Raw genomic sequence first — 25,765 nt, 5'->3', positions numbered from 1 at the left:
GCTACCAATTTGCATAATTAGCATACAACCTTGTCACTCATCACTTTAGCTATCCACACACCAAATATCATGACGATCCATCGACCCCACGCAATGGATATAATCTAGAATACATTTTGACACTTCGAATGAAGTCCACAAGGTTATCTGGCCTATGAAGAGTATGATTATACAGTTATTATCACCATTTGACAAATTGTGTATTTTCTATGATTTTTTTGTGTAAACCATGTCAACCATGCTTATGCCTCATTTTGGCTTTCGACATGCCCCGCTCCTGTATCATCGCCAAAACGGTACGAAGCATTTTGGCGACACAAACATAAGGACGAGACCACTAAGTACGCATGCGCACTTGATACGAGACAAAAATTCACCACTCGAGCGACCAGGACAACTGGCGAATTTCTGTTAAGAAACCAGTCTTCTTGGGAAGTATTAACCATATTGTAAGCACTTGTGGCTGGAGAGACTACTTGTCCCCACATATAAGGTGATTCCTTAGGTTCAAACCACGAATTTTTAGCGTAATTCACTGCATGACCTTCCTACCTGGCCGAAAGAATCTACTCTACTCTACTCTGCATGTCAAGCAACATGACGGGATTTTCTAGCCGTGGCGACTGTCGAAAGGCTTCTTTCTTGCAGTCTCACAACAGGCTATAGATATATAACAATTACATTAAGACTACGACTTGCAAGCAACAGAAGCCCTCCAACAGTCACCCGCGACTAGAAATGTTCAACTGTACAAATTATGTAGCTTTGTGTGAGCCTGCAGTGTCGTCACATTATGAGAATAGAACTACAAATTTAATACTAGCATGACAGGACTGATACGACTACGCATGTGCAGTGTCAAACGTAAAGGCCCCTGAGACGTAAAAAATTCCCGTCAGGGCGTTGTTATCCAAATCTATGCAATGTCGAGACGAGAACTGTTTACAAGCCAGGGGCCTTCACCTTTGACACTGCACATGCGTAGTCGCAACCGTGAATGGGCTTATAACAGCTGGTCCCATAACTTCGAACGTAAATTTAAAAGTTCGAAATCACATTGTGCCAATGCTGGTTGCCAGAAAAGTGTTGTGTTTTGACGAATGATGAATTAGATTGGCAGCATTTGGGAATGCTGTTATGAAATATATAACGGAGTTGAACATCAGTTATGAGTAGAGTAGAGTAGAGTAGAATAGAGTAGAATTATTAGAGTTATAAGTTCAATATCATATTTTTGCCATATTGTGCCAAATTATGTTGGTGGTCTGAATTTCGTTTTGACGAATGATAGATAAGAGTGGTGGTGTTTGGGGATTTTCCATTGTGGGGTTGATATTATATCGTCCATGCATGAATACACCATGATTCATGATTCAAAAAATAAAACGGTTCGAACCGTTTTGGATATATTTCGAATTTAAACGGTTTACATGTTGCGTCCGCGATGCAAACTTGCACCCGCGCTGAAAAGGGTTTATACCAAATTTGCATATCATGCAAAGTCTGTTGTGATACCACACCTCGAGTTGTCGGCTGTAACAAGATTTTACTATTATACATGTAGAACGCGACCGAAATATCCTATTTACAGCTAAAACTTTTCCTTTTCCATGCGCTAACCAAGAGTTGTACTTTGATCGGCGCTGAACTGCTGTCCTGTTGAAGCGCGTTCCTTCAGGCCCTTGACGATCAAACACCTCCTGGTTCCGATGAATGCCATCAAGTTTCCTCTGGATCTCCTGATCCCCCCAAATAGATATTTGTCAGAACCCGACTTGGGGGCCATATCAAGATGTAACGATTCAAAAACGCGGCCGAAAATCTGATCGACAGCTAAAAATTTGCACTCTTCCCCGCGTACCCGCGTGTACACCGTCATAAACATCAATGTGAACCAGTTCTATAATGCTTTTGTGTTCTTGATGACAATTCTGTGAAACCGTTTTATTCTGAACCATTGTAGACTACCTCGCGAGGAGGTTCAGAGTAAAACGGAACAAAACTGCTACGGAGCGTTCATGTTCACAAGTAAAAACCCATTTAAACCTATAGCTATTGCTTTTCCGGGGCGCTGGGTACGAGCGTGCTGTCCCTTTAGCAGGTGTGCGTCTCTTTATGGTGCCGACACGCCTATCAGTGGAGCTTATCCTGTAAGGTTCAAAACGTTCATCATCCTGATTCACTTTCCGGAATCTGTACTCTCACCTCTCAAATAGAAGTACCCCCTAGAATAGAAGTACCGGTACGTTTATTTGAGATGTGAGAGTATAAAACGTTCAACTATAAATTGGATGGTGAGTGAGTGAATGAATATTGTCACTCAAATTCCCTACTGAAATAAACGTACCGATACGTTTATTTTTTTCGCCTCAAAATCCGCCCGGTACATTCTTATTTTAGACGGTACGTTTATTATTTTTTGAAAAATTGGGGCTTTGCTAACCAGGGATCCCTCTAAAATCGAAAGTTTAGGTTTTTCTGCCCATGTTTCCCCGGTATTTTTGCTAGCAATTTGCTATTTTCGGCCTAGCAGCGATGTTGATTTCCCCGCCGCTATGACCCGGCATTTGTGAAATCCTTACGGCACTCATAACATATGGGTCGATCTCGCTATGATGTTACAAAGTTAACGTTGCTATTGGGCAAAAATAAGACGCCACATTGACATTTTAAAATAGAATTTTCATATAAATATCTTTGTCAGTCCCTGTTTACGTCGTAAACCAAAGCAAGCTGATCAAAAACGTGTCGAGTAGTTGAGTGCACAGGAAAGAATTCGATGACCACTATCGGCAGCGTGGCGGAAGAATAATTCGTTCACAGAAGACATACTACACGTAAAAACAGCAATCATAACTTTACTTCCCTTGTGACATGTGTTTTGAGGCCGCAAAGTCTCAGAAAGGCAGAAATTTGTTGGTAAACAACAACATGGTTAGCCATCGAAACGTGGCGGGGCAGCGGCACCACCAGGTGTGGTGACAGTAAAACTAGCAGCATATTGCATAGTGCGTATAACGATCTTTAAAATGATACCGTAAACACATGGAAAATGTTATATTTTGGGGCAACGATAGACACAGAATTCTGTATCTGTATCTATATAGCCGGTATAACCGCCATTCGGCGTAACACACCAGCTTCGCAGGCACGCGGCGCGGCAGCAGCTGGTTATATTACACCGAACGGCCTGTCACGTCTAACCTTCGCATATCTAACTGCATGCATTGTTTAAAGCTATCTAATGAGGATGCTTCCACTACATACTTGGTTGTAACGAGTTCCACTCTACGATCGTTCTAGGAAAATACAAATTTTTAAACACATCAATCCTAAGTTGAAAAGTCTGGTACTTAAAAGCATGGCTATTTCTTGTCCTTTTCTGAGCTGGTATTAGATACTTATTAGTTGGTACGTCCGCCAGTTTATTAGTCATTTTGTACATCATGCATAGTCTGGACATTTTCCTTCTCTCCTCGAGTGACATCCACTGCAGATCTGTTTTCATTTTGGTGACACTAGCACCCCTGACGTAGTTGTTCGTGCAGAATCTGGCTGCTTGGTTCTGTACCCTCTCCAATTTATCTTTGTCTTTCTTGGTATATTGATCCCATACTGTTGCGGCGTATTCTAGGTTTGGTCTTAATAGTGATGTGTACGCAAGTGCTTTTACCTTCAATGGGCACTGATGTATATATTCTAGGAAGGTTGATATTTTGAAATAACCGTAAGATTTTCCAAATTTAGCGATAAAGTGTGGTTTCTATATATTGTCAACATGTAATCGGTAACTTCTTAGTATGTACGGTCTGAGACGCTGTGCTACTTTTACAGGCGGGCTCTGTTCAACCGCGGGAACGCGATATCCGAGCGTCTCACAAAATCTTTGTTCTCGACGCTTTGGAGCATAACTTTATGGACATGTCTTAAGAAAATATGATTAGGTACAATTAGTTATCTGATATTTATTATATGTCAGTAATGATAAATGATAATGATATCCTATCTGATGTACAACAATTTTCCTTGATCAATTGCTTCAAGTTCCAAGTAGAAAATACATGTATCATGTATACATTTTCACTTGTTGAACTTGCAATTGAAAGCACCGTTTGCCCACAGTTAGGGGTCATCGTGGGGAACCTATGTCCAATTTTTAAAAATTATTAAATGCGAAGTGGCGAGGGAGATCAAGATTTGAACAATTCACAGCTATGTACAGTTTTTATGTTCAATATTTTTATACTTAATAGGTATGGTCCTCTGGGATAATTGAATAGATGCAACCTACCTGCTTATTATCTTATTTCCCTTAGACAGTTGTATGGACACAGTTTTACCTCGACTGTCAATTTTGAAATTTTCCGGGGGGTACTTTTATTTCAGGGGGTACTCATATTAGCAATTTGCACTTCATTATGTATATCTCTGTCTAAGCTACCTGCATACTAAGTATCATATTGACAGTCCTATATATATAATTTTCCAGTTAGATGAGATATGGTGTTTTGCATTAATTATGCAAATTAGGAATTTATTTGCATAATTGGTATCTGTTGATGATCCACTTTCCATAAACTACATAGTACGTTACATGTATTTGAGTCTGATAATGGAAAACACTGCAAATATAGATTTCCCTAATTAGATATGCAAATTAAGTCCCAATAAGCATAATTTGCACTTCATTGTGTATATCTCTATCTAAGCTACCCCCACTAAATATCATGGGAATCCCTTGTTCCTTTTGTTCAGTTATTCTCCTTAGAAGATTTTCACAAAAACGCCCCTGCAGTTCCAGAGGAAGCTGCTAGAGGGCCCAAACCTACACCACTTCTTTATTACATCACAAGCTATCAAGACCACAGCACGTCCAGGTCAAAAGATACAAAAATTGAAGTTCTGCTGCAGTACCAAGGTCACATACCAGGGGGCCCAAAATCGACCTTGACCTTCGGCTTCACAACACCTGCCCACATACCAAATAACATTGTAATCCATCAAGAGGCTCTTGACTTGAGTTATGCTGACCGTAGTGGTGCGGAAACACTAACAGACAAACAAACAAACAGACAGACCCAAAACAATATCTCCATTTTTCATGGAGATAATTATGCTAATTGGGACTTGATTTGGATAACTAATAAGGAAAATCTATATTTGCAGTGTTTTCAATCATAAGACTCAAATACATGTAACATGTGTAGTTTATGGCAAGTGGAGCATCAACAGATACCAATTATGCAAATAAATGCCTAATTTGCATGATTTATGCAAAAGCGCCATGATTCATCTTAGTGGTAAATAATAGGACTGTCAATATTGCGACATGTGTAAGTTTGTTAAAGGTGATTATGACCAAGCATATATTATGTAAATGTGTAAGCCATTTTTGTCCATGTTATGTTGCAGGATAGAAGATGAGTAGTTCCGAAGAAGTGTCCTGGATCTCCTGGTTCTGTGGCCTGAGGGGAAATGAGTTTTTCTGCGAGGTCAGATTGTTAGATTAGATTGATAACAAATTTCTCTGTTCACAACCAAGTGTTAATACCTTGCCTCCTTGGCTGTATCGATCAGAAAAGCTACACCAGTCATGAACCCTGATGAGGGGGTAACAAACGGAAGTCTCATTTAGGACTTCATTCTTTTAACTGCAGCAGCGACACTTAGCTGCAGTGTGATTGGAACCTGTAAGTAATGCCCTGAGGAAGATGGCAAAATGTCACGAAAACATTAGCGAGATGTAAACACTTGGTTGTGTACAAAGAACTTAATTACCCAGCAATGTACCAACCTGATGAAACTATTCTCGGCGGATTGTTTGATGTATCCATGTCATACAAATGTATACTTCACCTGAGATGTGGATGACAGTTCAATATTGTCGGTCTGTACAGCACACATACTGCAGAGACAAATATTCTGAAACAAAAAGTGCATAAAAAGACTATTCAAACGGTTGAAACATACAGCTCACTAAAGTTAACTTAAGTTGAAGAAACAGTTCAGAGTTCATTTCCATGAGTTTGGTTGAGTCAGCTGCATTTTCCCAGTTTCTGTGAACGTGTGAATTTATCAATATATTTTTGAAATTTTATTCTTGGTTATGATGCATAACTTTGATGTTTGTAGGCAACAATATGTTGGTAAGTCGATGAAACATGAATCAGGCCTTTGTCCTTATTGTCCTTTTTGTAAGAAGCATAAAATGTGTTTCTCCAGGTTGATGAGGACTACATCCAGGACAAGTTTAACTTGACAGGACTTAATGAGCAGGTGCCACACTACAGACAGGCTCTGGATATGATTCTGGATCTGGAACCAGGTATGTTTTATTACCGGCATTAAAAATGGAGGTGTAGTTTTTGGCCCGCCTGTCTGAGTGTGTTGATTTGCGTTTCCAGATTTTGTAGTCAACATAACTCAAGAATCTCTAGATGGATTACGATGATATGTGGGTAGGTCTTGGGAAGATCAAAGTCAAGGTTGATTTTGTGCCCCTCCTATGTGAACTTGGTACTGCAGCAAAATTTCTGTTTTTTTTAAATCTTTTGTCCTCAACCTGCTATGGTCTTGATATTTTGGTGTTAGATAGCTTGCGAATGTGATGTAGTGAAGAAGTGGTGTAGCCGTGTAGGTTTGGGCCCCTAGCTGCTTGCTCTGGAACTCCGGGGGCATTTTTGTCAAAATATTTCAAGGAGGATAATTGAACAAAGGAATGACGAATTTCCATGGCATTCAGTATGCAGATACCTTAGACAGGTGTACACATTGAAATGTAAATTATGCAAATTAGGAATTAATTTGCATGATTAATGAGGGAATCTACATTTGCATTGTTTTCCATAATAGGAACTTAATACATGTTTATGGTTCCGGGTCGGAGTTCAGATCTGACCAGGGTCATGACATGGTAATCTGCCGGAAGCTCGTGGTCGTCACCCTGATTTCTGCCCCCTATTGCTTGGTGATCGTTTTAGCTGTGCATAGATTTTTTGTATCTCCTGAAAAGCCCTTGAGTTGTAGACCCCGTTCACACTAATTTTTTTCAATCGCGATTTTTCGATTTGATCGCGATTGAATGCAAAGAAACTTTTGCGTTCACACTGCTTTTCGCCAAGTGGATGAAAGTACGCCATGGTCCGATCGCGATTGAAGCACCTCCATGCCATTGGCGATCATTTGGTAAATGTCCCTCTTTCGGTGACATTTCCCCAGTTTGGCCTGCACCTCCTCTCTCCCCCAGATTGTGATGAGGACCCTGGTCTCCTCATCGCGCCACCTGCCACCAGCTGAAGTTTACTACTTTTTATTTTTTATTCTGTCATATTTATCCAGGGTGGCCCTGCTCAGTGGTTACCACTGCTTTTCAGAGGGGCCCTGCCATACATAAAATAACTGATAATACAAACAGAAATATCAACATATGGAAATGATAATAATAAAGATCATAATGAAAACAATGAAGGTAATGATAACAATAGTAAATAAATGATAACAATCATAGTACAAATCATAATACAAATCATAATACAAGTCAAATCATAATTAAATCCGTTCCTTGTCATTGAGGGGTCAGAGGTCATGCCAGTCCTTGCCAAGTGTTACATTTGTTTTTAAAGACAGACATGGATGAAGAAGTCTTCATAGATTGTGGCAGGCGGTTCCACATAATCGCACCTCTATATGAAAACTTGCGCTTTCCACATTCAAGGCGTACTAGCGGCAGTTTCAAGGATAGATTCAGACTGTGCCTGGTTGGATAATTATGATATTCAGAAGTTCTATGAAAGATATTGATGTACTCTGGAAGTTCGTTGTTAACTGCCTTGTACATTGATTGTAGTAGGTGCAAGTTTCTCCTAGACACTAAGGTTTTCAAGCCTAAGGCAGAGAACTCCTCATCCCCAACATGATGCGTATATGGCAAACCTAGAATAAGTCTCACTGCGCGGTTCTGGAGCTTTTGTAGTTTGCCACAGTTGCCCCATATTACATCGCAATAATCCAGTTTTGGTAAAACCATACAGTTAAACAACATCATAAGAGTGTGTTGTGGCAGACATGGGACAAGACGCCGTAGGACTCCCAGTCTCGACGAGACAGCATTACATAATTTGTCTGTGTGTACATGCCATGATAAGTAAGGGTCAAGCCAAACGCCCAGGTACTTGTAGCTAGAAACTACTTCCAAACTGGTGCCAGAAAGGGTAGTTGACAATTGCCCTGTACTTGACTGCAGCTTACGCGAAGTGCCAAAAAGCATAGCTTTGCATTTGTTAACATTGAGTGTCAGTTCATTTGCTTCCAACCATGTTTGAATATTACTAAGGTCGGCATTCAGTGCATTGTTTACATCCGTGACTGTTTTGGATGCGTAGAAAAGAGCAGTATCATCTGCATATAGCACAACATGTCCATGTGATATATAATCAGGTAAGTCATTAATATACAATATAAACAAAAGTGGGCCGAGAACCGAGCCCTGGGGAACTCCAACAGTAATCTCCAGAAAGTCACTCTGGACTCCGTTTACGATAGTAGTCTGTTGTCGGTCTGTTAGATAAGAACAGAACCATGTCAGTTCCTTGTCTTGTACCCCAAACATTCGAAGCTTAGCTAGGAGGATCTTATGGCATACCGTATCAAAAGCTTTCTTGAGATCAAGAAAGATTGCTCCGGTAACAAGACCCTTTTCCATGTTTTCAATGATGGAATCAGTAACATGGATGAGTGTTGTTGTTGTGGAATGTTTGGGTCGAAACCCAGACTGGAACTTGTTGAGTATATTATGATCTTTGCAGTAGGCATATATCTGAGTGTGAACGGCCTTCTCAAAAATCTTCATAAAAGATGGTAAAACTGAGATCGGCCTATAGTTGCTGCAGCTGCTTTTGTCGCCATCTTTAAATAAGGGTGTAACCTTAGCTCTCTTCCAGTCCTTCGGGACTTCACCTGTAGAGAGGGATAGGTTATATATGTAAGTGAGAGGACCTGCTATAACTGGGGCGGCATACCGGAGGAGCCTACTGCTCACCCCATCAAGTCCAGTACTTTTCCCCAGAGGGATGCTCATCAGCTGTTTGTATGTGAACTCGGTGGATATATTTCCGAATTTAAAAGAAAACTGTGACGGTCCTAGGACCGCTCTATAAGCACTCGTGAAAGCTGCAGCCAGTTTGGAGCCGATAGAAGTAAAGTATACATTAAATTCATTCGCAATGTTTTTTTCTTGTTGTTTAGGGACATTAACTGGTTGTTTGGCCTGACGTGGTAAGAGTGTTTTTAGTGTGGCCCAGAGACTTCTACTATCATTACCTTTAGTTTCGATTTCATTGCAATAATACTGTTTTTTCAAATATCGTGCCATGTTGTTACATCTATTTTGTGCTTTTTTAGCTGTCTCCCACATAGATGGAAGTTTTGTTTTCTTAGCCTGATCGAAGTAGAAGTCTCTTTCACGTGCCATGGACAGATATTCTTGCGTTATCCACGGTGGCTCATGGCCTCGGATGCGTACGGATACCCAAGGGGCATGTTCATCGCAAATTTTAGTCAGCACTGTTTGAAAAAAACTTAATGCATCGTCAACATTTGAAAATTCCTCAACTTTAGACCAAGGTGCGTTGCGAAGATCTTCTTGAAAAGCTGCTTCGTCGAACCGCCTGTAGGATCTCACTGTTGCCGTCCGAGGGTTGCCCGGGAGTCGTTTTGCTTTCCGTACAGCGTAAGTGAAACAGTGATCGCTAAGTCCAGTAGAACACACGCCCGATTCTGTCACCTTCTCAGGGGAAGTTGCTATGATGACATCGATACACGTAGATGATTTCTCAGTTACACGGGTCGGCTCATCTATGAGTTGTTTTGCTTGAAAGGTGCTACAGATCTTATCAATTTTCTTACAGGAGTCCCTTGTGAATACATCACAGTTTAGGTCGCCAAGTAAGAAAACCTCATCAGAAATAGCTGTGGCGGCGGTCATGGCTGTCTCTAAGACTTCAAAGAATTCTGTTGTTGCATTTGGTGGGCGGTAGGCTGAGCCAATAACAATAGGCTTGCCGACAGTATGTTTAACTTCCATCCAAACACTTTCTATATCTAACTCGGTAAGTTCTGGTATCAATTTGTGTTGTAATTTATCGGTCACATAACACGCCACACCGCCCCCATGCCGGTTTCTGTCCTTGCGATACAGTGTGTAATTCGGTATATACAGTTCATTGTCATCTACACTAGGATCTAGCCAAGTTTCATTCAAAGTCAATATGTCTACAGGGTTATCAATCATTGCTGCTTTAATTTCATCAAGTTTGGGCAAGAAGCTTCGGATGTTTAAGTGTACCATCTTAATACCACTCTTTACGTTCAGCCTCTCAAACAGGGACTGCCAATCTGCACTAGTTGACATACCATTCTGGTTGGGCCCAGGATTACAAGCCACGTCGCCTGACAGTAGTAATAGTGTGTGGAGACAAAGATGTACCAGGTTGACACTGGATTTAACATGCCTAGCGTTTTTACTCCTAGTTACATTTCCACTCGGGTACAGTAACGACAGTACATTATCTCCTTGTGAAATTGCAGTAAAGTAAAACCTAGACTGACAGTATATTTGTTTGAATACTTCACAAGAATTTGGTTGAGTACTGACATATTTCAAGTTTGTAACTGGCTTAGTAAACTGAAGGAAGATGGCAGTGAATATTGCCAGTTGTACAATTAAACAACCTGCCATATTCCAGAGATTACATGTTTACACCTACAGAAGACACTACGGCTGACCTGGAATCTCGGCACACCTGGTCGTTTACTAACCCACTTATTGCACAATCACAGGTTGTAAACAGTTAATAATTAGAAATACAATCTACAGAGTTTTATACTTCTTCTTGGGTATTGTTGATGATGAAAAGTTGTTGTTGTTGTAAGACAGCGATCTGACGTGTGTGGCTTGGGTTTGTTTTCCCGCGCGATGCGAACCATGACCCACGTACCCGGATGTATGACCTCCCAACCCCGGAACCAGCCGAAATCCCCGCCGATCGTGATGGAGTGAATCGTAGTTGCGTTCACACTCAAAATTTGATAGGATTGGATTGGATTGAATTGATCCTCCCCAAACTACCTCCAGAGGTGGATACAAAACAATCGCGATCGGATTTATCTAATCGCGATCGGGAGCGTTCACACTGAAAAAATCAATCGCGATTGGATCGATTCAATCGCAATTATACTTCAATTGCGATTGAAAAAAATGAGTGTGAACGCGGTCATAGTATTTTGGGACGTGGTGAGGTTGGTTCGCCATCGAAGCCCTTTTTGTATTAGACCACGGCAGCGGTGATGCGTTTTTTTCGCCTTATGACCCAAATAGCAGCGTTTTTAATACATTTTCACTGAATTTGCGTCAATGGAGATTGCGAAAAAGTTATCACATGACTTTTAATTTTTTTTATTTTTCAGAGACACCATTTACTGAGCTTTCTCAGCATATATGCCGTGACCCCAGGAAAACTGTGTTTTTTTTTCAAGCAGGTTCGATCCAAAAAGTGTAAAAAAAATGAAAATTTTCGGGTCCAAAATTTACATTTTACTATGGTTTCTACCCAAAATAAAGGGACAACAGACGATACCTATGAATACTTCGGAAAGCAGCGAAAAACCACTTTTCACCGATATGATTACATTTTCGGTCCTACTTTTCTTGGCAGAATTGTAGCCCCTCGGCCTGAGGGTGTCGGCCTACATACGAAACGGTAAAAAACTCCGAGACCATAAGTGACATGTAATTTATGGCTGGTGGAACATCTAAAGGTACCAATTATGCAAATAAGGGCCTAATTTGTATAATTGATGCGAAAGTGCCATAAATCCTCTGTGGTAAATGGTCAATATTATATACTTGTAACATGTGTCAGCTAGTTGAAGGTTTACATCACTATGCAGGGCTCGAAATACTGGGTTCATGTGCACCCAAAATTGGAGCTGTGCACCATGGCCAGTGTACCTAGATATTTTTGTAGACTATGGGGTAGAGGTACTATTGTACACTGGTATACAAAACATTCTTGAAATTCGAGTATCTGAAAAAGTAAATATAACCTTTGTTGTACTTTGTTTCATGCATTACTTCTTTGAAATTTTGAAATTACTTAATTAGCTATAACATTACAGATTGAAGTTCTTAAGAGCATTAAACTTAACTATGTCTTGATGACATTCAGCTTTATTCTATGTGGTGCACCCAAAATACTTTCTGTGCACCTAATGTTTTTGGTTGGGTGTACCTATTTCCTAAAATGAATGCTATGTATAAAGAACTTTCACACATACAATAATTTTTAGAAGACCATTATTTAAAATAGATTATGCTAATTACAGCCTTTTTTGTATCATCAATGAAACAAAATATTTCATGGAGGTATGACGTTTTAAACTTTTATCCCTATGTGTGTCATATGTGTCAATCAACTGTTCAAAGCCCTAATCTTTTAACAAAGCGTGGAATACAGGAAGCCTGCAAGAAAGTATGCAAGGGTGGATTTTGTTTTTGATGTTCATAACTCAGATGTCAGATAAAAAAACATTAAATTTTATGTACCTTGCTTGTGGTCTATTTTAAAAAAGGCTAGGATCGGCAGGTTTTTGCTAGGGTCAGTCGGATATGGAAACACAACTTTTTTCTTGGGCTTAAAGATAACTTAGTGATGTGCTGCAGCTTGAAAACATCCCAGTTTCAAAAAGAAGCAACCCTACAGCTATGTCAAGGTGTATTTCCATCGTTCATGTTCATGTTGTATGAGTCAACAAATTTTTTTGATTGGCGTGGACATCAGGACGATGTACAAGATCATCAAGATGCTCCATGTATTTTGCAACTAGGCTACTGTTGGTGTGTTGATTAATGAATTTGTTGATGTCTTTTGTAACTATGTTGATGCATTGATTGGTAAAAATGTCAAAAATTTATTTTCTAGATGACGAGCTGGAGGATAACCCAAACCAGAGTGATCTGATTGAGCAGGCAGCAGAGATGCTGTATGGTCTCATCCACGCACGCTACATCCTGACCAATCGTGGCATAGCTCAAATGGTACTTTCCACATAGGTTACTGTTGTGTGGGTATGCGTGTGGGTGTAGGCAAGTATGTAAGCGTGCCACACAGCACACTTTAACAGCGTCAAAAGTGCACAGGAAACACGCTATGACGGCCGTCCCAGGGTGCCAGTGTCTCCACATTGATATAAGACACAAACGGATGACTATACTCGGTGAGAAAATAGCTGAACAATCATAATTATATAGTTTTGTATTACAAACTTTTGATTTCTATGAAGGACAGAGTTTGGGAAAACATGGAATTTGCGAAGTTCTTACAGAGCGCCTGTAAGAACGTGCGAGCCCGTTCTGAAAAGAAATTAAAAACATCCAAACTATAAACTTTTCCGCCTTTAGTTATCTTCAGATGTAATACTTATGGTCTGTTTGTCTGGAGCTGCTAGTAAACCTGGGCAAACCTACTGGAAACACCAAATCAGCCGTATAGACGGAAAGTAGCCACTTATTGCGACCCGTATATTACGGTGATATGGTGTGATTTGTCTGAATATGCTGTACTCGGTCTCTCTTATTTGCGTGAGACCATTATCTCAGAGATTTTCAGACACAAGCTTGAAGGCAAATGTTTAATACGCTCAGCAGCATGTTTGTAAAGGATGTATTTTCGCACAATAAAATATTAAAAGGCATGCACGCTGAACTTAAATCCACATGCCGTTGCTGTGTGAATAGAGGAGTCAGCGGAGGACCGGCGCAGCCTGGTGAATGCCGCTCTACACTTACCGGATGCGTGATAATCCTGTGCAGAAAATTTGTTACCACTTATGATAATCTAATGGTTCTCCAGGAGGAGCACTGCCTTCGAACTTTATTCACCTTTGAAGCGGTGACACATCGGCAGCGCCGAGTGCTAAAAGTACATACTTAACGCAGATTAAGATATCATAGTTAACCAATATACAAAATCTAGTTGAGAGTATCGAAGAGTAATAAAATAAAGTAACAGTATTAGCCGGTGCATGGAAACCAAAGAAGTTCATAGAAGTAATATTATAGCAGTAAAAATGAATATAGATAAAATGATAGCAGATAAATGGTAAACCTTAACTAACATTACTATACCTAGCTGCAGGAAACAATGGAATTTATATACTAAAACAAACGAAATTGATATAAATAACAATACACAACTCCAGGGGAGTATGATAAACAGTGTCAGCTGGGTGGCAAGTGGATTACTTATTTAACCATAGTTGTAGGGGGGGGGAGGTGAAAATAATATAAATAATAACAGTGGAGTCTTGGCAGTAATCTGGGTGAAAACAATTAGTGTGAAGAGGCAAGAGCTCTAACGGGGTAGGTTTACATGTAGCTGTGGTTTGAGGATATGATGTTACATAGTAACTGATAACAATTAACAGAGAGTAGTGAGATTTAACCTTTCTTCTAACCTGCCACCTTTCTTCAATGGAAGTAAATAGGTTTGCCCTGCTCCGGGGTCAGTGCCGGCAGAGGTGGGGTTTTTAGAGAAAAAAGAAACATGACAAAGTAGAATTGAAAGCCCGAGAAAATGCCTAAAAACATGTCAAAAACCACAAACATGCTGCTAAGCTTATAAATATTTACCTTCAAACTTGTGTCCGAAAATCTCTGTGGTAACGGACTCACGCAAAAAAGAGAGACCGAGCACAGCATATTCAGACAAATCACGCCGTATCGCCGTAATGTTTGTGTCGCAATAAGTGGCTACTTTCCATCTTAGCGGCTGATCCACACGTGTCATGGCAGACCTTCCGTGCATTGATAACAGCGTTTCCAGTAGGTTTTGCACAGGTTTTGCGCAGCTCCAGCCAAACAGACCATAAGTATTACATTGAAATATTGAGGAATTAAACTGATATGACTAAAATATTGCAGCTTGAGTAGCTTTCGGGTGGCATCCACCACTCCTTTATCAGCTCTGAGTTGGGTTGTCACGTGACCTACGAAAGATCACTAGGTCACGTGACACAAGAGTGTTGTAGATGGGGGTACATGTAGACGGTGGCGGCCTTGGTCGCGATTTAAAGAGGGGGACGGGTATCTAAGTATTACATTGGAAGATAATAAAAAGCGGAAAAGTTTGTAGTTTGGGTGTTTTTTATTTCTTTTCAGAACGGGTTTAGTTGAACGGTCTCCGAGATAGGCGGTGCTTGCACGCTCTGACAGGTGCTCCATACGAATTTTGCAAATTCCGTATTTTCCCAATCTCTGTCCTTCATACAAATCAAAAGATCGTAATATATAATTGTTCAGCTATTTTCTGACCGAGTGTAGTCAACCGCTTGTGTCTTATATCAATGTGGAGACCGTAAAAAAAGCCTTTCTGGGTGCCCCTTATGGCACCCTGGGACGGCCGTCATAGCGTGTTTCCTGTGCACTTTTGACGCCGTCAAAGTGTGCTGTGTGGCACGTTTACATAGCTCGTGTGGGTGTGGGGTGTATGTTGTTGCAGCAAATATGCATGGGCTTCCACACTTAAGAGGTCTGCCAACAAGGATCATCAGAGGAATGAAAGTGGAGGGGGAAATTGCACAGTCATGGAAAGGTAAAAAAGACAACTTTGTATAAAGACCCCTGCTGTCGTGACAGAAGTGACTGAAATTTTTGGCATCTTATTTCTTGAAATACAAATACAAAAGGTTTAGTTTTTGTTCTGGATCCAGTCTCCCTACAATTCACAACAGGCTGCAGATGGTCTGGTTTATCAGGTATCATTAATACTCGGGACAATGACCCCCCCCCCCTCCCTTTGTTTTTGGTACCTATCAGTGTCTTCTAGATCTTCCAATGATGTCCGTAGTTGTCCATCATAGTCCAGTCTATAGGGCATGCATGAACTAATGCAGCCACTTTTGTCCCAGTACCCAAGGGATATTACCAAGCAACAGCAGACTGTGTGTCAGCTAGCATACAGCAGGAAAGCTCTTTTGATGTTACCTTTACCAAGAAGGTTATGTTTTCGGGTGCATGTGTCTGTTTGTCTTTGTCTGATGAAGAATTGATGTTCATTACTCATTAACGAAGAAAAAAATCAATTGTTGCAATGTATCATGAGGCTACAATTAGTAGTAATGGCTTTATTTGTGTAGTTGCAAATCAACATGTAAGTTTAACTGGGCTTTTACACTTTCTAGTTGGAGAAATACCAGCAGGGAGACTTTGGCCACTGCAGTCGTGTATACTGTGAAAACCAGCCTATGCTGCCTATTGGTGAGAAATATTGCTGTCTTGCTACAACATAAGTGTTGGATCATTCCCCATGTTCATTAGACTTTAGTATTCCTATAGGAACTTGATGGTGGCAAATACACAAGCTCCTAATTACATGTACTTTCATTGCAGGGCTGTCTCAAGGACCTGTCCCTCCGTCCTGGGACAGAAAGTTGCTTGTTCAGACAGGGAAAAAATTCACCCTTTCCGTCCCAAATTCTGAACTTTATGACTTGAAATTGAGGAAAAGGTATCTTTCAATGCTTAAAATGATGAATTTAACAGCGAAAATTCAAAACATCAGCTCCCAAACAAGGACTGGACTGGGATGGAAAAAAATTCAAAGCTGGAGACAGCCCTGTTTCAATGTATAATTTTTTATAGGCTTTGTCATGAATGGGGCAATTGACTCAATTGCGTGTGCGCACTTCTGATGATCCTAGAAAATGACTCCAAAAGAAAGATGGCTGCAAGACTTCAGAAACGCACGAACACCGTGACCTCCACTGTGTTTTGTCATCTTGCTTTCACGCCAGCTACTTTACACCCCGACCAATCAAACTACGTCAATTGCATTGAAACTCAGATTCATATCAGCCATGACCTGATAAATCGCTTTCTAACTTGCGTTAACGACTACATCTGACCAAACAAACTCGCCAGTGAGATGGTGGAAGGTGTCAGCTTCCAAAAGACGTTTTCAGATTGACAATTTTGGCACTCTGTAAGTGATTGAATCCGCCCGCGATTTAACGTTTAGAGAAAAGTAGTAGAAACTATTTGCTTGCAAATGCTGTCTTTCTAGTTGTGTTAACATTATATCCTCAATGTAAATAGAAGTTGCCACAGTCCACATTGAGACAGTACCGGGATGTCATTTTTCATCAAAGGATTTGTACCAAAGCTTTGGTGTAGGGAAGGAGGAGCCAGACCCAATGAACATGTGTTTTCAGAAGACCTATGTTTGTAGGGGAAAGAATATTGATGTGATGATAAGTATGGCTAGATTACAAATTACTCTTGTCTATAGACTTCTGTATTGTAATTTGTAATTAACTTCCTTACACTTAAGTACAATATGAAGATAGAACAGCTGGAATGCATACTTTTGGGTAGCCTTGGTACTCTAAACTAGCTTTCACACTGGTGTACCAAACAAAATCCACAGAAATCAAATGACATTGAAATTTAGACCTACCTGTTTGCAGAATTATTATGTTATATTGCAGTCAACTGTCTGATTGGCCAAGAACAGGCTTCTACATATAGAGGTATCCTTAAAGATATAATGTTTCAAGCTTGAAGTACATGTACATTGAACATAAGTGCAGAACATACAGTTTGATATCAATGATTTGAAGATTGTTGTGGCAGTGGTAATCATTTGAAGAAAGATGGATTCTCCATTCCAGTCAGCTGTCGTACAGTATATATCAGTGTATGAAATACATGTAATGACAGGGCATACTAATGTTAGTTGGCCCTTTTTTTCTTTACAGGCCTGTCAGATGTACCAGGAGAGGCAATGGTGAAACTGTACTGTCCAAAGTGCCAAGATGTCTACACGCCTAAGTCCTCCAGACATCATCATATCCTTTTATTTCTCAGTCTCCAAGAAAAAGTACTAAATCAAAATACACATTGCATGCAGCAGGATCTGATCATGACTAGGGGGAGAAGAGGGACCATATGGAAACTTAGAGGTGGAGGAAGCTTACAGTATTTACTACACCTTTTTTTGGAACTGAAGAGGGCATTTCAGTTGAAGATGTTGAAACAGGATAAGTCAAGAAGGGATGGAACTTTATGATATTTGGCTTTTAGCTAACAAATTAGGCCTTATCTTGCATAAATATTGAGGAAAATGCAAATTTTGATTGTGCTAAAGGATAGTAACTTTGCACTTAGTACGAAATAACATGCCAAGACCTTTTGACATCAGGAAGTTGACATTTTCAAATGAGGTGAATGCACGATACAGAATTGACATTCAAAATATGTTTGACTGAGGTGCTGCAGAGTACTGACAATGTAGGAAAGCAGTGGGAAAATATAAGCACAGTAATCATCCAAGCCGCCAAGAAACAGATTGGCCATCACAGAGGGCCTTAAGAGAGAATGCTGCATTTCTAACAAAACTTGGAAACTTATTGATGAACGTAAAGCAACAAAGTCTGTTAGAGATCAAACAAAAACAAGCAGTGAATGGCAGATGCATGATGCCCATTATCGTTACCTAGACAAAGGTGTAATGATAGTAAGTATAACAATTTGTAGAGAGGAGACTCATGAGCTATAAAAAGTTTGTATTCCAGGCTACTATAGACATGTGTAGGATAGATGAAACAGAATAATATCAGACATACTTAATATTAGCTTCTATGAATTTTGACATCATTTGCATAATTCCACAATTGTTTCCTGAAGAATGGTATTTGCAACATGTTTGATTTGGAAAGAGGAGATAATGAATTCATATAAAATGTACCGGTATGCTAACTACAGACATTGTTCTAATCAAATGCATTTAAATGAGACAAAATTACTTGGCAAAGCACTAGCAAATCTCCAGGCAATATCAAGTAATGATCCTATTAATCCATGCTAACTCCCTGGATTTATATTTTTGCATAGATAACAGCACAGTCCTTTTGAGTTAAAGGTCTACATACAATCTGAAAAGGATTACTATGAACCATGAATCCCCCACAAAAATGATGGAATATTACATAGTAACTCTTGCCCTATCTTGACCTAACTGTCTGAGGCTTTACTGTCCTAAATAATGAATTATATAGAAAGAAAGGTATGATATATAGCTTTTTGAAATGTAGCCCTCAGTGTGTAAGTAGCTGTCTGTGTTCAACAGCTGTTCAGCGCTTGCTGAATGTCTATTGGGCTGTCTTCATGTTTTCCTACCTAGAAATAGCTAACATCCACTACCAATACTGCCACTAATCATAATACCACCAAATTGAAAAAGTGATCTACTGGTGCAGCAACAGTAAATATGCGGTATGTACACTTCAGACATCAAGGTGTTTGATACAGTCTAAACAAGTGCTTTTCAAAAAAGCTGGCGTTTTGTCTACGTTTATGAGTGTGAATTGTCTTTTCCCTTTTCTTGAAGTAAAATCTGCCAGAGAAAGTCACTCAAGGGCTGTTGAGTCTATAAGAAAAATTGTCATTTTGGGAAAGGAGTACTGTTTTAATAGAGAAAGGCAGATTGGGGAAAGCAATTTTGGAGTTACGGCACTTAACTTAAGTGCTTTTGAAAAAGCTGGTCTTGGCCTACAACTTGCAATTATTTCTAAAATGTACAATAGGCTCATTATAAAAGCTATCAATGTAATTATGTACATGGCACGCAATAAAACATACAATTTGAAAAAGCACCATTGAATCATCAGCACTATGGTAATTAAGTGAAATAGAAGTTCATAACAGCTAAGGTTCTATCTAAAATGATTACCAAATGTCAAACAAGTGTTCAAACCAATTAACAGCTACCTCATCCCTATTATTCTGGTTTCCGCATTTGCACCATTTCTTCCTTATTTTCCTGGATAATTTTGCTAAAATTCATGAAAATAACCATATCTTTGTGCCGAGCGGCGTCACTTTCCACGTCCGTGTTGTCTGAATGAAGTCAATACTGAACAATGGAGCATTTGCTACTGTAACGAAGGATCGCTGTGGGAAGAACATATAATCACGTTATCACACATTGTTTGCTGGATTTGCATATCCTAATCACACATACTCCCAGCCCAAGATGATAATTATAACAACAGCGAAACTAGCCTTTATCTTGTGTCAAAATGTGATCTATCGTCAAGAACCGGTTGAATACTAGCCATAACTGCGGTTGACCTGGGGCAAAAAACGACGTCGCTATTTTTATTGTTTCTGCCTGTGGCTCACTCCTCCTCTTACTACGTAACAGGAAAATTCCCGCAAAGATCTCGGCAAAACCAATAGTTTGAAGGGTGGGTGTAATTTCTACAAAGCACTGACAAATGTTTTTTATCTATATCCATCACACCATGTGTATGGTATTTATAAATAACTTTTTCATCAAGGAACAGCAGTTTATAGGAGGAGGATTAATAGCCTTCTATTGTTCGGTCCCAAACCGCGTTTCAACCAATTTTGCACCCCTTCGCCACAGCTGGGGACTCCAAGTCGATACCAATTGTCTTCGCATGGGTGATGCAAATAAGTAAAAACCTTTACTCAAAAACCAATAAATCTTCTGTGATAAACTGTCAAAGAATATGTCTTTATTTGCATGGCACAGTTGTGATTCTTTTATAACTTGATCAAACGTTGCTGCGGCCGGTCCTCACAAGAGAGCTGCTCCTGATTCATGCCCAGTGGCATAGTAGATCTACCATGTCAACTTTGACCCTCACGGTAGGAGGGGTGGTGGACACTCAGGACTGCGATCTTGAAATGTTTCCCCAATTTTTGGATAATACCAACATTTAATACGACCCTTACACTAGCAAGGAAGCCGCCATGTGAACTGAACCACAGTAGAACGCCAGAAGTACGTTTTACGTCATAGCTGTTGTGACGGGCCACAGTCATATAAAAATTCCTAACTAGTAATCTTTTTTCCTGTGATTTCTTGTATCCTCAGACATCTTTGTATATTTTAGGCACTCACTACCCCGAAAGAAAGGAATAACACAGCTGATGTATAATGGTAAATAACGAGAAGATAATTGCCGAGTTTCTTCCTGGCAGTATTATGGAATACCCTTCTCGGTATATTTCCACAGTATCTTAAGATTGCGATATTTTGTTTTTAGGAGATCAAGAGAGACAAAAAAACATACACATCACAAGTGACAACGGTAAGCTATAACATGGACATGTAACCAGGAAAGAATGTTGAGTTGCTCCTTTGCTAAATCGGTGGCGGTATTATGGTAGTGGATGTTACCGGGGCAACCCTAATGGTATAGTACTGTTTCACTCGTCAGATGGCAGTGACTTAATGTAAAGATCTTGATATGATATATCTTAACCACATGATCACATATAGATGGAGCGTACTTTGGCACCAGCTTCCCCCACATGTTGTTTATGGTGCACCCTGAGTACAGACCACAGCCTCCGAAGAACAAGTTTGTTCCCAGGTAAGCAAGAAGACACTCTGGATATTTAAGACTTTGTTTTGATGCATGATGTCACAGTAGAGATGGCGATTCAGGACAATCACGATCGGAGTCTGTCCTAGGGACAAACTGCAATCAAGATCTGTCCTAGAACAATCACCGATTCTACTTAATAGAGATTGCGATCGCAATCTGTCCTAGGAAAACTCCGACCAAACCCAAATGATGCTAAGGTAAAGGAAACAGCAATATCTTTTTGTAAACCATGATTTTTTTTAGTATTTACAAATTCTAATCCAAACTCAAATGATACTAGGATAAAAGAAACAGCTATAAGTTTATTTAGTATTTAAAATTTTTTTGTGAAATTATGCAGTATATATCTGACTGTGAAATGTACTGAATAGGTGTGAAACTGTAATATCTTGAAACTGAGATTGATATTTTGACACCTGTTTGATCACTTTACAATTGTTATTGTTCTCCTAAGGTTGTGAAATTACTCAGTACATGTCTGACTGTGAAATGTACTGAATAGGTGTGAAACTGAGTAATATCTTGACACATCAAAATTTGCATACTGACACACTGTTTGATCACCTTCTTCCAACCAATTGATATCTTTCACACATTATGAAAATTTTGTAACTCAACTTTATCAGAAGTTACTTAATCAGAAAACACTCATGAAATTAGTCCATTATGAAATATGAACTAATTCAAAATAGCCAGTAATCGTGAATGTAGGTAGTATGCTAAAACTGATTGAAATGTTGTGCAATGATTCATTATATTTTCCAAAACATTTTGATCTAATCAGAATTTCTCCAATAGAATTGCCATTTGTACTAGAACAGATCACGATCGCAATCTGTACTAGTAGAATCGGCAATTGTCCTAGGACAGATCCTGATCACAGTCTGTCCTAGGATAATCGCCGATTGTCCTGAATCGCCATCTCTACTGTGACAATAGATATTTGCAATACAAACTGGCCTTTCTTAAACTCATCTCGATTGTTTTTCAGATTGTATGGCTTCAAGATCCATCCATTGGCCTATCAGATACAAGCTCAAGCTTCCAACAACTTCAAGAGTCCTGTCAAAACACTGCGATGAATATTAAACATAGACCATCCTATAGCACAAATGACTCTTAGTCTTACTGTTACACTTGCTTGAATCTAAGCCTAGCATGAAGCCATACTTCCTGCTTAGTATCTTCTTTCACATAACTTATAGGCACTTTATCTCTATTTTCTTTAATGGCTTTAACACTGTTAGCATCCTTGTAGATTTTGTACAGAAGCATGGTAAAAATACACTTACTGGTATCACCTTATGCATGCCTGTTTTTTTCAATGTTACCCACCTGATCTATGATATAGAGCTGGAATGTAATGTTGTACACCTGGTAGTCTTATTGTATGATTACTTAGTACATACTGAGTATGGTGTTGAATAAATTTTGTACTTTGGTTGCATCCCATTCACATAGGATTCTTATCATAGCCACTTTTTTTTGTATGTTAGACAGAAATGTCAGTTCTTGGCTACTTAGGCCTCACCAATTCAATTGCTTCTTGGATTTGATGCTATGTTTTTCTAATTTTTAAAAAGTCAACCCTGAAATGCTACTACTTTGATACAAACTGTTGAAGAAAGTTCTTGCTTGCCTAGCTTGTGTAGTATTTTGTTTATGAATGAGTCAAAAGTTCAAATTGCCTTTCAAATTTCCTGCAAAAATCAAAACTTTAAAAAATTAGATTGGTATGTACCAGGATAGCCAGCTTCATTGTTTGACATAATTTGTCATGGTCACCAGATATGGTTTCTGTCTATAACATCTGTGCTACTCCAAAGGGAGGTTATGCTGGTTGACCAATTCTAATATAACAACAAATCCTTCACTCATCAGAGTGAAGCAGTCAATTGAAGAAGACAATTATTAGTAGATGTATAAAGAGGTACATTGCAAAGGGCTTTTGGCCACATAAAATCTCTTGGGAAAATTAGCATGAGATCTTGGTAGAAAAATGATATACCAAGATTCCCAAAAAGGGGAATGGTGACCTTGTGTTTATATTATGATTACTTGAATTTAGGATTTGCCTTGTCCGAGATGTTGTTTTTGCACACAAAGCTAGTTCTAGGTGCATTCTAACTGATAAGTATATATTGTGTTGTTGGGGAGTCCTTCACTGACACACTTTACTGGCTTTAATGTTCACATATGATAAAATTGTAACTGGCATCAATGCAACTTATGGTAGACCCACATATTGAGGATTTGATAGTACGTGCTTAAAGGTATTGCGTTGGCAATATACATCTGGTAGTACTACCATTTGATGCTTTGTCTTGTGTGGTTATTTTCTGTTGACCGACCAGTGGAAAGATTTACAGTACAATGTACTACTACAGGTACATGACTGTGTAGTGTCTTGTTACATTTGCAAATAAATAAATGTAATGTTTCATGTAATTATGTGCTTTCAACACAGAAGCAGCGATGAAGATAGCAGGAACTCTTTGATACTCAGACTGCATGTAAGCATCATTTGTCAGGTCATGAAAGACAGAATGTGTCCTCAGTACAACTCTATTATGTTGGTTGAAGTGCAAAACTGTAGAACTCATTGCAAAACTGAGAACGGTGAGATGTTCAAAATGATGGCTAGAACTTAAATACAATTAAGGTTGGAACGCCCTCGTTAAACCAGGACCCCATATCGCTCCACGTTACATTGGTCGCGAAAGGGGCCCTGGTCAAAAGACCCGTCACATATGGTTATGGCAGGTCAACTAGAGCTTGCTCATGAATAATTAATGAGCTGACCTTATTTGGCACAAACGGCAGTTGTAGCTCATCAATAATTAATGAGCTAGCCGTAACACGTAACCTGATTGGTTGATAGCTTCCCAGCGTTCTTTGCGTGTTGGCTTCTGATGAGAGGAAGCAAACCCTTTGATTGGCTGAAGCTGTTTTAGTGGTGACGTCATCATAACCATGTGTGACGGTCTTTTGACCAGGGCCCCTTTCGCGACCAATATAACGTGGAGCGATATGGGGTCCTGGTTTAACGAGGGTGCCCCTTCGCGACCAATGTAACGTTGAGCGATATGGGGTCCTGGTTTAACGAGGGTGGGTTGGAATAGTACCATGTGATAAGTAAAAATGTTAATGGTGAGACAGATCTAGTGCATTGTGTTTTATTTCGTTAAGCTTAGATGTTATATTTTTTCCTGAAACCCATCCATTTATCAGACATGCTACTTGTCACCCATAAAGAGGTATTTTGAAATACTGACTAGAGTACTACTACTTCAATTTTGTCAACATTTACAATAGACATACTAGACGATTTATTCATTGTGAAAATGAGGTCCTCATTGGCATTGATAATATCAGTTGATGATCTTCTCCACCCAAATAATAGGATAAGTTGTCCAAAGTAGGAATGTCTTATCTTAGCAAAGAAGGCTATTGTAGCATATTTTATCAATTATGCAGATGAAGTACTGATTTGCATGATTTACATCTAATGTGTTCACTTTTCCTTGACTTCCAAATTCTGTAAATTTCTTGTCAATTAACTTTACCATTATGGAATTTTCTCCTTCATTATACAAATAAACATGTAACGTTATGTCAAGTTTGAATAGTCCTATCATGGAACACATCAGTTCTTACATTTCCTCTCTAGAAAGTCCGTCATTTGCTCCGTTTTGTAATGATCTAAGCTACATTTGTTTGAATGTGTCGTTCATTGCGTGCTTGTTCCTGCAACATGACCTCAGGTAACCCGAACGGAACACATGTTCGTTGGCCGCGCCGAGCCTTAGATAGAACATGGAACATGGATAGGAATTTTGGTCCGTTTTTGGTCTGAAGATAGGCCCCAAAGACCCAAAAATTCGTCATGTTGAAAAGATGTACACCAAAACTGTGATTGTAGTCCTGTGGGAAGCCTTGTGCTGAATTTCAGGTCATTTGCTTGTAATACCAGGGCACAGAAGCCCAAAATGTAATTTTTGCCACCAAAACCAAGATAAAAATGTTTTTAGGGCTTGTCTAAATTTTTGTTTTTAAATAGCGTCTGGGGGTATTTACCTCCATGCCAAATTTCAGGTCGTTTTGTCCCAAAAAGAGTTGAATCAATTTAACTGAAATGACAGAAGGAGGGGAGGGAGAAGAAACTTGAGAAAAACAATATATTTCGGTATAGGGGTTTGCGGAAAAAGCTGGCTCTGTCTACCTGGCCTGTCTACCCTGGCTATCTGCCCTTTTTAGACCTCAAGGGCATGCATAGGGATTTTGCACCTGA

The 25,765-nt window shown here is 39.5% G+C and overlaps 1 protein-coding gene across 1 annotated transcript; it reads left to right on the top strand.

Moving 5' to 3' along the window:
• The first annotated feature begins 344 nt into the window (after window positions 1–344).
• Window positions 345–25,087, top strand: LOC136442401 (casein kinase II subunit beta). The gene is made up of 8 exons (XM_066439227.1): window positions 345–493; window positions 5,413–5,492; window positions 6,223–6,325; window positions 12,978–13,093; window positions 16,237–16,312; window positions 17,812–17,905; window positions 21,364–21,459; window positions 22,466–25,087. Exons 2-8 carry the CDS (start codon window positions 5,421–5,423, stop codon window positions 22,554–22,556), a joined length of 648 nt encoding a protein of 215 aa, XP_066295324.1. The 5' UTR covers window positions 345–493; window positions 5,413–5,420; the 3' UTR covers window positions 22,557–25,087.
• The last annotated feature ends 678 nt before the right edge of the window (window positions 25,088–25,765 follow it).

This window comes from Branchiostoma lanceolatum, chromosome 9 (assembly GCF_035083965.1).
Source record: "Branchiostoma lanceolatum isolate klBraLanc5 chromosome 9, klBraLanc5.hap2, whole genome shotgun sequence".
Taxonomy (NCBI): Eukaryota; Metazoa; Chordata; class Leptocardii; order Amphioxiformes; family Branchiostomatidae; genus Branchiostoma; species Branchiostoma lanceolatum.
The sequence above is the reverse complement of the archived record's forward strand: the minus strand, read 5'-3'. Positions and strand labels throughout refer to the sequence as shown.